At 41.8% G+C, this 13,926-nt stretch overlaps 1 protein-coding gene across 1 annotated transcript in view; it reads left to right on the top strand.

Annotated features, from left to right (window-relative positions):
* Nucleotides 1–7,108: 7,108 nt before the first annotated feature.
* LOC126336085 (uncharacterized) overlaps nt 7,109–13,926 on the top strand; it is a 54,008-nt gene continuing 47,190 nt past the window's right edge. The window contains exon 1 of the mRNA XM_049999566.1: nt 7,109–7,356. Within this exon, the coding sequence (XP_049855523.1) occupies nt 7,109–7,356 (248 nt within the window). The remainder of the gene's footprint in view (nt 7,357–13,926) is intronic.

Raw genomic sequence — 13,926 nt, 5'->3', positions numbered from 1 at the left:
CACCGTATTTCGTTAAAGGGTTACATCCACTATCTTTCTGTGGCGATCCCTACTAACGATATAAAACAATCTCTGCCAACATTATTGTAACATAAGTGCATAACAATACCCATCAGATCAAAGTATAACAGAACAGATCCGTGATGCGTGAAATTTGGTTTAATGAGATAGAATCACGACGAATGACCTCTTCGGATGCTCGAAAACACACCGAATTTTATGTCAGTTTTCCAATACATGTAGTGTTGTCTGTAAGTGACGTATAATTGTAATCATTGTACGAGTCTGCTATCATTGTCACTACTGAATGTAGTTGTCCGTCTTGATCACCTTTTGCATTTCAATTTCCTAAAAAATCAATCTTGATAGCATTTTGTAGACAGTTATCATCAGAAACTAATTTTAAAAATTTCTGTCAGCTTCCACGTACACTTCTTCCATGAGCAGTAAAATGGTACAAGAGTACATTTGAACTGACCAGATAAAGAGTATAGAGTTTTTTCAGATGTGACTGAAGATGGCACTTTCCGAAACGAGGTAAGGTCCAATATGGTTCAAATTGCTCTGAGCACTACGGGACTTAACATCTGAGGTCATCAGTCCCCTTGAACTTAGAAATACTTAAACGTAACTAACCTAAGGACATCACACACATCCATACCCGAGGCAGGATTCGAACCTGCGACCGTAGTAGTCGCGCGGTTCCGGACGAAAGCGCCTAGAACCGCTCTTCCACCGCGGCCGACATGAGTTAAGGTGTGGGCTACTTTTAAAGAAATAAAAATGTAAATTATATGACCCCAGTTACTTGTGGGAGGTATTCAAATCTCAGTCTTTCTCTACATTGTTACTCTATGCAGCTCCCTCTGGTATCATGCAGGTTATTTCCTGATGTCTTAACACATACCCTGTCATTTCTTCTTGTCAGTGTCTTCCGTATCGCCAATTCTGAGGAGAACTTCCTCCTTCCTTCGCTTATTAGTTCACGTAATTTCCAACATTCATCTGCAGCACCATTTCTCATATGCTTCGATCCGCTTTTGTTTCAGTTTTCCTACACTCTTTGATTCATTCCCAGACAGTGTTGTCCTGCAAACATACATTCTCAGAAATTACTTCCTCAGATTGAAAACTGTGTCTGATAAGACTTCTTTTCGCCAGGAATTCCCTCCTTGCTTCGACTTTGCTTACAAAGTAGCAGACTTATACAACACTTCCAGTACTTTATGATCACCAATTTCTTATGTCAAGTTTCTCGCTATTCTCATTTCAGAATAATTACTTCCAATTAAAAACTACTAACCGTTTCGTTTCTCTTTTTCTCCTCGAAAAACGGACCAGTGCGCTTGCAGGGTCCCTTAGAGTGCGGAGCCTGTAGCATGTGCTACACAAGGCACATGGATGAGCAATTCCCACCTGTTTCAGAAGCTAAGCAAGAGTATCTAAAAGCTCGAACATTTCTCTCTTTCATTAACGAAATAGAACAAGAAATTGTGAAGCTTCCTTGATACTTAAGCTCTACATACTTCAAATAAATACAGCACAAGGACAAACATTAACGCAATAGAAAGGACGCAATTACGTTCGACCTCGGGAGTGCATAGGAACGCTACACAGAGGCTACAATTTGAAATTCACGGCACTTTATTACTGTGCTGCACATCAGATAAACAGCTGTAACCAAAAAAGTTTATTAATCACAAACATGTCGCGAACGGGCACAACACGTCCCAAGACACCACATTACGCCAATAGCGGCCACCTGTCGTATCATGAACGATCTGATTATTACAGCTTCGTGAGTGAAAATTCTAAAATAAGAACCGAGTATACATATGATATCAAATATATTTATTTCACAAGACCACAATCCGCATCCGACCCTCAATTATACAACACAATGGTGATAACTAAAATTGATAAAATATTTTCATAACGAAGAAAACTTTAGAACACAGCTTTAAATAAAATATATACTGCACCGCAAAATTACACAGCAGTTACTTTACTTGAAAAAGGCAACAAATTCTAATACTACCCGTACGATAACAACAATTAGTGAACGGTTGCAGCAATAAACTAATGGATGGCTGACTGCAAATTTAAGGTTACTGAACAAGAATGTGTTTCAATAACCTTAGCCCGCTTAAGATAACTCAATAAAATGGAAATCCCAAAAGACCTTGAAAGGTAAAATTAATAAGTATATGAAAATAAAGCCCCTCTTTTTGAAAAGCAACCAGCTCCCTAACACACATGAGGCTAATAAAGTCAAATACAGGAAGAAGTGCAGACAATGAACAAACTCTTACTGACTTGTAGATCCTCAGCCACATCATGCCGAGTAAAAGCTCTATTCTTTCCAGACAGAGAGAATATTTTTCTGTCACTGCACAGCAGCTTTCCTATGTGACGACAACTAAAGGCGCCAACCACTAATCGTATTCCACTTATAGTGAGCCACAAAATCGCCGTCGCCGTCTCCGTCGTCCAGTGGTTAAAGCAGCCAAATCGACGCTCTGCAACGAGCCGACTTCCTTCACGCCGAGAGCCGTCTGCACATATACAGCCGTAGACAGCGGCTTAATAGTACATCACAACATTGATCGGGTTCTACAGCTGTCAGCTACAAGTTTTCAAGTATACTTCGGCATCCAACCACCTCGTGCCTGCCATAAACTCAGCTTCGACAAAGCACTGCATTCCGCTAGAAGGTAAATCAACACATTCACTTTCCTTGCCAACAGTTGTCACCATCGATCCGCACTTTTCTCCTGTAAGTTTGGGCGCTGCACTTTCACCATCTCGTGGCGATTGATAACATCGTCGGTCGACAGCAAGACTCCCTGCAATCGAGTACAGATCGTCTGAAGCTAAAGGCCGCATATACAGTACGCATATACAGTACGCATCACAGGAACCTTTCAAATAAAAAAACTGCAACACTACCTTGCTGAGGAATACCTCTAGATGACCGAATATCGGTTAAGAGACTGGTAGTGAATGCCGAACATAAATAAACTGAAAGTTCCCCTTTGTAAATTAATGAATGACAGTGCTGGAAAAACTCGTACGTTATATGCTACAGGAACAGCTAAGTAAAACTCAACGCATTCAAACAGTTTTCTCTTTACTTATTCTGATCATCACTAAACTAACACACAATATTTTTAGCGCAACGCAATCTGACTTTCCATTATTCCAAGAAAATAATGGGCCTGACTATCAATAATCTATACCTTTCATGAATCACTTACCTCACAAAAATCTTAATTACTCGAATTACTGCAATACAGCGAGCGCCAATTCTGCCAGCTAAATAAAAGAATCTAACTAATGAACGCACTAACTCCTGATAGGCAAAGTTAGCAAATGAAAGATTTTGGTAGAGAACAAACAACGTATTTACCTTAATAATGTTCAAAAGTCATCATATCTATATATCTATCAATTCATGACATCCATATTTACAAATTTCCTTTTTCTGGCGATCGTCCGCTTATAGTAACCTCTGAAAACTCCGGCTTCTCTCTCCCCACATCCACCACTGCTGGCGGCTCACCTCCAACTGCCCAACGCTACGCGGTGTTTACATCCAACTGCCCAACACTACACAAGCGGATATTCCAACAATGTCAACCAGCCACAGACTGCACACAGCGCAGTCAAAGATTTTCATACACAGCACTACGTGACATTACCAACATAAAAACCTAAACAGCCTACTTACAAAATGAACATTGAACGTGTAAATCACCATAGAAATCTGCCACTGACGGATTGCGCTGCTGGGGACAAATAGCTGGAAATGGCAATAACCGTACAATACGTAAGGGTAACCATACGGAACAATCAAAAGTAGGATCACCACGTGAAACAAATACTAGGAAAAACAAATTCCAGGCTGAAATTTATGGGAAGAATCCAAGCGTTATCGACCTGTAACTTGCCTGGATGTTAAACGCAAAACCAACACTTCTACTATCGTGGGATCATAGGTGCAATAGTAAAACAATAGGTTTACTTAAGAGAATTCATACAGCAGCCGAAATCTTCATCTCGATGGCTTACGTTACCTTCCTCTGGCGGCGTGTTGGCGGTGCACGGATGCCAGCGGCCTGAGTCAGTGGCGCCAGTGGCCTTAGGGCCGAAGCTGCACCAGTGGCAAACCGAAAACTAAGGTGATGAATCGCGGAATACCAAAAGCTGGTCGGAACAGAAGAACATTAAGGCGCAAACTGCGAATCGAGGACCCCTTGTAGGCGCCCAAAAGTCGGTGGATGTCAGCCTGTAGCAGGCCTCAGCTGATACGCGCCAATTCAGGCGCGGCCCACAGACAGGGGGCTGTCAGAAGCAGCGGCTACGTGTAGGCACGACTGAAGTCTCACATCGGGACAGCTACTGCGGGCCGGGGCGGCAATTATTTAGATTGTTTCGCTCCGGTGTTGTTAACAAAGGACGCCACTTCTTATTACGTACAGTGCCCAGGCAAAAAGCTTCAGGTCCAAGCGTGTGGTAACCAAGCTGGCTGTACTACAAGAGTGGAGAAAGGAGGGAAGAAAAATTAGGATATGACTCACGTCAACATCTCGATGGAGCACAAGCTGGGAATGTTTCACTGATGGAGAAAGAAATGGACCTTTCCATTTCAAGGGACCCATCTCGGCATTTTGCTGGAGCGATTTAGGAAAATCACGAACAGCCTAAATTTTGAAGGCCGGACGTCGATTTGAACCGCTGTCCTCCCGAGTACGTGCTAATCATTCCACCACACCGCTCGGTTCGAAGTTTTGGCTTCCACAATGCTTACTCAGCACTTTTCCGCCCACCACATCAGAATTACGCTGGCAGAAAGCGGCCTGTCGGGTCACAGATTGTCTCCAATAACATTTCATATACAAAAAACTAGAAAACACCTTGTTTTACTCCATATAATTACAATACCAGATTAGTGGGAACTGCGTGTTGGTACAAACTGTAATCGTGTATTTTACGAGACTTAAGTTATCTAGGGTTAATTTAGACAGGGTCATTAGTAGATTTCAAAATAGTTAACGTGCACTGTGTTCCATGGTAAACTATGAATAACATATGTAATACTCTAAAAATCGGATTTAGTTATTTCTGGAGCGTATACCTTTCCTACGGTATTCAGACCATATGACAACAACTTGCTTAGAGTACAACATCGCCTGCTATTTGATGCAAGAAAAAGAGAGTTACTTTCCTGGAATTCATCCAAAGTATTTGTGGAATACCAGGAATACACTTTAGTCGGGATACGTCATTATTATTGTTATTATTGCCATCATTATTACCCCAAATACGAGTCCAACGTCTTCAGTGCAGTACGGTCTCGATACGTTTGTGGTATGCAGTTAAGGATATTTCAACATCTCTGCTCCACTAGCACTGCGGATTGTCAGGAATAGATTGAAACCACAACAGGCCCTATTCATCACCGACTGGATAGTTACACCGCGAGAAGTACAATTCTATCATTGGTCGACCACGTTTATCGTTGTGAAGCATTATGGAATCGTCGTGGTAAAAAATGGGGATATTAGTTCACACTAGGAGAATTAACGTGCATTATAAACATGGTTTTGGTGGAAGAGGACATTGCACACATGTTAAGAGAACATGATAAATACAGTCGTCTAGGAATAGTTAAACTTAACAGTAGCCTAAGAGTTATGGATTTTTCTTCCTTTGGATTCTCTTAGCTCCATTAGTCGCTCATTGCGAAATGTACTTGCCATTTTCATGATCTTTGTAAAATTGAACTTCAAATGGTTATATGCACAGGGTGTCCCATTTAACTTTGCGACCTCATACGAAATGTCAAACATGCAATTGGCCAGATATGCACCTTCGTCAGGGGCTCACACAATGGGCACGAGTGCACAGTCCACACAAGTAAACAAACAGCACGTTTAGCACGAAGATACATTTATTTTAAATGGCAAATATATGTTTTTTAACTGAAATGGTAACTAGAGGTTCAGTTGGTGAGGACATGTTTTGTTTCACTGCTCTAAAGCTTGTAATCTCTGTAATATTTATGACTTTAAATAATGGAAACGGTGCCACAGTCTCTGCCGTAATGCTGTAATGCCGTAATGCGGGTTGCCTGCACTTTCCTGACGCCTACTGTGGGGAAACCCCTGCCCTCCGCATTACGGAAGAGGCTGTGGCGCAGTTGCCATCTATGTGGTCCAGAATGTATGAGATCAAAAGCACTGATAACAATTCTCCCATTACTAATTGTGCCTCTAGTTTTCACTGTCGTAGAAAAATGTACATGTGTCATTTAAAGAAACGTTACTTTGTGTTGAAGATAATGTTTGTTTATTCGTAGGGATTGTGCATTCCGTTCTGTAGCGTGAGCTCCTGACATAGATGCAACCTCGGTCAGTAGCAGTTTCCACATTTTGTTTCCTTTCGGAAAGATATGAGACAGTATAGGTGGTACATGATACAGATTACTCTTTAATTACTTTATTGTTCAATTATCTTGATATAGTTCGTTTTAATGTGAAGTGTAGATTGTGTTTTAAATTTTCCAGATACTCTGTTTGGGTGGTTATGTAGCATAACTCTATGTGTACCGCTGGGCCTTGATTGAAACTAACAAAAATATGTGCCTCTAGTTTTGGTGCTCTGTAGATATTGTTGTAGCTACGAAATGAAAAATACGAGACCCAAAAGTAATCAACAAATACAAATTTCTTATCTACAGTCACATTTTTCACCGGTGTTTTAACGGATTTGATGCTACCCATACTCTTCATATCAGAGTTAATCTTGCACTCAACGTCCTCTATTTGTTTTAGCTGTATTCCAAATCTATGTCTTACCCTACAAATTTTACCCTCTTCAGCTCCGACAAGTATCATGGAAGTTACTCCATGATCTCGTTACACACGTCCTGTTATCCTGTGCTTTCGTCGTGTCAGTATTTAGCATACGTTCCTCCCATCCTCGATTCCGTGAAGGACCTCTTCATTTCCTGTCAGATCACCTAATTTTGAACATCCTTCTATACCACAGCATCTCAAATGCTTCGATTCTCATTTTCTCCTGTTCTCTATGCTATGGTAGTAGAATGAGTCGAACTGCCAACTTAATCAGAAATGAAGTGGTTGTGCACGTTTGCAGAGAACAGTACTCGTCTATTCACGACCGCCCCTCTTTGTCTGTGTGCGCAGCGGGCTGGTTGGCGCAAGTGGCTGGAGGCGCCGACTGCGGAAACACGACCGTCCTCAAGGAGTGCCTGGACCAGGTGCCTGCCGTGCTGGGCGAAGGCGGCCGCGGACTGCCCACGTCCAAGGACGACCTGACCAAGTACTGCAGGTACTGTAGACACCTCATTAAATACATGGCCAATGTATCACTCTAGAACCAAGGATGACCTGACCAAGTACTGCAGGTACAGTAGACACGTAACTAAATACATGGCCAATCTATCACTCTAGAACCAAGGACGACCTGACCAAGTACTGCAGGTACTGTAGACACCTCGATAAATACATGGCCAATCTATCACTCTAGAACCAAGGCCGACTTGACCAAGTACTGCAGGTACTGTAGACACCTCATTAAATACATGGCCAATCTATCACTCGAGAACCAAGGACGATCTGACCAAGTACTGCAGGTACAGTAGACACCTAATTAAACACATGGCCAATCTATCACTATAGAACCAAGGACGACCTGACCAAGTATTGCACGTAAAGTAGACACCTCATTATATACATGGCCAATCTATCACTCTAGAACCAAGGACGACCTGACCAAATACTGCAGGTACCATAGACACTTCATTTAATTCATGGCCAACCTCTCACTCTAGAACCAAGGACGACCTGACCAAGTACTGCAGGTACCGTAGACACTTCATTAAGTACATGGCCAATCTATCACTCTAGAACCAAGGACGACCTGACCAAGTACTTCAGGTAAGGTAGACACCTCATTAAATACGTGGCCAAACTATCACTCTAGAACCAAGGACGACCTGACCAAATACTGCAAGTACCGTAGACACTTCATTTAATTCATGGCCAACTTCTCACTCTAGAACCAAGGACGACCTGACCAAGTACTGCAGGTACCGTAGACACTTCATTAAATACATGGCCAATCTATCACTCTAGATCCAAAGACGACCTGACCAAATACTGCAGGTACGGTAGACACTTCATTTAATTCATGGCCAACTTCTCACTCTAGAACCAAGGACGACCTGACCAAGTACTGCAGGTACCGTAGACACTTCATTAAATACATGGCCAATATATCACTCTAGAACCAAGGACGACCTGACCAAATACTGCAGGTACTGTAGACACTTCATTAAGTACATGGCCAACCTATCACTCTAGAACCAAGGACGACCTGACCAAGTACTGCAGGTACAGTAGACACCTAATTAAATACATGGCCAATCTATCACTGTAGATCCAAGGACGACCTGACCAAGTACTGCTGGTATCGTAGACACTTCATTAAATACATGGCCAACCTATCACTGTAGAACCAAGGACGACCTGTCCAAATATTGCAGGTACCATAGACACGTCATTAAGTACATGGCCAATCTATAAGTCTACTTACAAGAACGACCTGACCAAGTACTGCAGGTATCGTAGTCACGTCATTACGTGCATGGCCAATCTATCAGTCTAGTTCCAAGGACGACTGACCAAGTATTGCAGCTACCATAGGCTCTTCATTAAGTATGTGGCCTATTTTTCAGTCTAGTTTGAATACAGCATACTGTTTATAAACTTCGCTACAACGCACTCGACCTCTTAGCAACAAATAATCCTGAGTTAATAACGAGCAACAAAACCGATTCAGCCATTAGTGAACACAGGGCTGTCGTAGCAAGACTGAATACTGTAATCCCCAAATCCTCGAAAAGCAAGCGAAAAATATACCTATTCAAAAAAGCAGATAAACATTCACTTGACGCCTTTCTGAGAGACAATCTTCACTCATTCCAAATTAATAATTTGAGTGTAGACCAGATGTGGCTTGATTTGAAAGAAATAGTATCGGCAGCAATTGAGAGATTTATACCAAATAATTTAACAAACGACGGAGTTGATCCCGCTTGGTACACAAAACAGATTAGAACACTGTTGCAGAACCAACAAAACAAACATGCCAAATTTAAACAGACGCAAAATCCTCAAGATTTGCGATCTTTTACAGAAGCTCGAAATTCAGCGCGGACTTCAATGCGAGATGCTAGTAACAATTTCCACAACGAAACTTTGTCTCTAAACCTGGCAGAAAATCCAAAAGTGATTCTGGTTGTATGTGAAGTATGTTAGCGGCAAGAAACAATAAACGCTTTCTCTGCACGATAGCAATGGAGATACCATCGAAGACAGAACTGCCAATGCAGAGACACTAAACACAGCCTTCCGAAATGCCTTCACAAGAGAAGACAAAGTAAATATTCCAGAATTCGAAACAAGAACAGCTGCCAACATGAGTAACGTAGGAGTACATGCCCTCGGATTAGTGAAGCAACTTAAATCACTAAATAAAAGCAAGTCTTCTGGTCCAGGCCGTATACCAGTGAGGTTCCTTTTAAGAGTATGCTGATGCATTAGCTCCATACTTAACCATGATATACAACCGTTCGCTCGACGAAAGATCCAGGAGTGGGCCTAATCCACTAAAATACAGGCCCATATCTTTAACGTCGATATGCAGCAGGATTTTAAAACATACATTGTGTTCGAACATTATGAATTACCTCGAAGAAAACGGTCTATTGACACACAGTCAACTTGGATTTAGAAAACATCGTTTCTGTGAAACACAACTATCTCTTTCTTCACAAGAAGTGCTGAGTGCTATTGACAAGGAATTCCAGATCGAGTGCCGGCCGATGTGGTTGAGTGGTTCTAGGCGCTTTAGTCCGGAATCGCACGATCGCTACGGTCGCAGGTTCGAATCCTGCCTCGGGCTTGGATGCGTGTGATGTCCTTAGTTTAGTCAGGTTTAAGTAGTTCTCAGTTCAGGGAACTGATTACCTCAGATGTTAAGTCACATAGTGCTCAGAGCCATTTGAACCATTTTTCAGATCGATTCCGAATTTAGGGATTTCCAGAAGGCTTTTGACGACGTACCACACACGCGGCTCGTAGTGAAATTGCTTGCTTATGGAATATCGTCTCAGTTATGTGACTGCATCTGTGATTTCCTGTCAGAGAGGTCACAGTTCGTTGAAATTGACGGAAAGTCATCGAGTAAAACAGAAGTGATTTCTGGCGTTCCCCAAGGTGGTGTTATAGGCCCTTTGCTGTTCCTTATCTATATAAACGATTTTGGAGACAATCTGAGCAGCCGCCTTCGGTTGTTTGCAGATGACGCTGTCGTTTATCGACTAATCACGTCATCAGAAGATCAAAACAAACTGCAAAACGATTTAGTAGAAATATCGGAATGGTGCGAAAAGTGGCAGCTGACCTTAAATAACGAATAGTGTGAGGTCATTCACATGAGTGCTAAAAGGAGCGCGTTAAACTTCGGTTACACCTTACATCAGCCTAATCTAAAAGCCGTAGATTCAATTAAATACCTAAGTATTACAACTCCGAACAATTTAAATTGGGAGGAACACACAGAAAATTTTGTGCGGACGGCTAACCAAAGACTTCGTTTTATTTGCAGGACACTTAGAAAATGTAACAGACCTACTAAGGAGACTGGCTACACTACGCTTGTCCGTCCTCTTTTACAGTACTGGTGCTCGGTGTGGGATCCTTAGCAGATAGGACTGACAGAGTACATTGAAAAAGTTCAAAGAAAGGCAGCACGTTTTGTATTACCGCTAAATATGGGAGAGAGTGTCACAGAAATGGTACAGGATTTGGGAAGGACATCATTAAAAGAATGGTGTTTTTCGGTGCGACGGAATCTTCTCACAAAATTCCAATCACCAACTGTCTCCTCCGAATGCGAAAATATTTTGTTGACACCGACTTACATAGGGAGGACGATAACCAAGATAAAGTAAGAGAAATCAGAGATCGTACGTAAAGATATAGGTGTTCATTCATCCCGCGCGCTATACGAGATTGGAGTAATAGGGAATTATGAAGGTGGTTCGATGAATCCTCTGCCAGGCACTTAAATGCTATTTGCAGAGTATCCATGTATATGTAGAAGATGTAGATGCACATAAAATTAAATCGATAAAATGATCAAATCAAAACCCTCAAACTGCGAACAGATCATTGTGGGCAGCACCCACCAACCATGTCGGGATATTAAATATCTTAAGCTCCAATTGGACACAATTACGCACTATTGCCTCAGAGAACATCCAACATTTCTTTCTGTCAATTCCAAGCCGAAAACTGCTTGTATAAGGGCCAGGGATGGACCAAAGCGTTATTAACTTGCTCAATTTTGAAGCTCTTTCTTTGGATAAATCATCAAATTTTTCTGAAACTGTAATTTTGTTACTAGGAAGAGGTCTGCAGCAACCTGTATTGCCTTTTGGTAATAATCTGTCAGTTTTGGCGTACAGTACCTGGTTATGGTGTCAGAGAAGCAAAGCAAAGCTCCGCGATCTGCCTCAGCGACTGACTGGCAGAACGCTTTGTCATCTTCTGTTTATAGAATCATTTGGATGCGGTATGAAGGGGTCAGCAGATCAGACTTCCGACCGTTGTCAGCTTTCTTCACCCTGGAGCCGCTAGTTCTCTCTCGGATAGTTAAGTGGCATCACTTGACTGACTGCATTCCGTTTCAGTCCTGTCAGCTGGTAGAGGTCCGCGGTAGTGTCGGGAATCGGACGCGACCCCTCCTCACAGCAGCCACACGAAATAACCACCAAGCTACGGCGGCGGACTTAGATGTCCGGTGGATTACTACTGAAGTGCAGTGTTGAGATTTTTCAGTGTCTGGTACTGACCTGGCGGGCAGTTTTGATAGTGTGTGCCTGCTGTTCCATACGACATTTGTGAAGTAAATTTATGTTGATGGTATGAGAATCATCTAGACTCCAATTGAAAGTAGATATCTGCACGGACCACAATTTTACCATGTATACAAATCCTCATAGACTTCAGACAAGTACCTAATCTTTGAAACATTATTCTACCATAGTTTCGCCTTTTGTTGCACACCATGTAGCAATTGTTTATGATCGTCAGAATACAAATGATATAATAGCATGAAATTGAACTGGCTTTCATTAAGAATATCACAGGAAAAAGCATATAGTGGACAGTGGACTGCTATGAAAGTTCCTGGCAGATTAAAACTGTGTGCCCGATTGAGACTCGAAATCGGGACCTTTGCCTTTCGCGGACAAGTGCTCTACCATCTGAGCCACCGAAGCACGACTCACGCCCGGTACTCACAGCTTTACTTCTGCCAGTATCTCATCTGGAAGGTAGGAGACGAGATATCAGCGCACACTCCGCTACAGAGTGAAAATCTCATTCTGGAGTGGACTGCTAGTCACCTAGCGACATCTATTGGCGAAACGCAGGAAACAGCACATAGCAGACAGAGACAGACGGAAGAGACACCTACAGGATGTGAGAAGAACCTCAACGGAAAAAACAAAAAAAGACGGAAATGGGAGAACTGAGGTATAAAGTGGAGGAGATAACTGATTTCCTAAAAAAAACAACTAGGGATATTAATACAAAAGCAAATAATGAAAACTCTAGAAAAGGAAAGCCACCTAGAAACAGAGAAAACCAAAACTGATGGAAACAACATACAAACTAAATACAACAACAAAGTTAAACCAGAGGGAACGACAATATACAGAAATTCCTTTGTTCCATCAACACAATCAGCTGAAAGTCCAAATCAATGCACATAGCAACATAATAAAACCCGAAATCAGGTTAGTGAACTAGAGGAACCGAAGGTCCAGAAGAAAGCAGAGTAATAATAATACCATAATGGGTACAAAAAAATACGAAGAAATGCAAGCACCACAAACAACAGCATGGCTATACATCGGTAACTTAAAGAGAACCACCACAACTGCTACAGTAGTGAAATACCTTAACAAGAACGGAATACTGGAACAACTATAAAGTGAAGAACTCCGCACACTGGGCGACAAAAAAGCTTCCGAAGTAGTCATTCCGTTTGAAAAGCTACAAATCTCACAAGAACCAGAATTCTGGACAGAAAACATAAAAGTACGTCGTTTTCGTTTCCCAAGACGATCAATCGAATAGGGAGCAGAGCTCAACTAAACTAAGAAGAAAGCCAGAAGAGCAACAAATAAATGCAGTCTTGTGCAAAACAGAGGGAGTAAAAAGTGCTCTTAACCTAACACCAACAAACATTCTGCAAAACTCGGATCTTTCAATTCTAACAGAGACCTTCCTGATAGACAGCTGGCAACATAAAGATTTCTACAATTATCACCTAATGGCAAATAAGGGAGAAAGTGGACGACCCATGGGAGGAGTATCTACCCTACTGAAACCCTGGATGACGCCCACCAAAAAAATCATAAAACAAGAAAATAGTATGCTAGTAGAAGCAGCTAACAAAAATATAATTGTAGCCCATTTTAAAGAGCACACAAATGCTGAAGAAATAATTGACGAAATAGTCACACTCATCAAACAATGCGACAGCAAACCCACCATTACTGCAGGCGATCTCAACTGCAGAATAGACACAGAAAACTATAAAACAAAACATGTCGTTGCAACCCTAGAAGAAGATGGTTTCACCCTACTTAACGATAGACAGTTACCTACATACATATGCCACAATGGGAAAAGCAGCATTGATATCGCTTTAACAAGAGGAGACATAGAAGGAAGTATTCAACCAATATGGCATGACTCCATTTTTCCTATACGAAAGCACATTCCAATAAAGATAAAAATAAATATCGTCACGTCACAGTCA

This window comes from Schistocerca gregaria, chromosome 2, assembly GCF_023897955.1.
Source record: "Schistocerca gregaria isolate iqSchGreg1 chromosome 2, iqSchGreg1.2, whole genome shotgun sequence".
NCBI lineage: Eukaryota > Metazoa > Arthropoda > Insecta > Orthoptera > Acrididae > Schistocerca > Schistocerca gregaria.
This window is presented reverse-complemented; position numbering and strand designations above follow the sequence as displayed.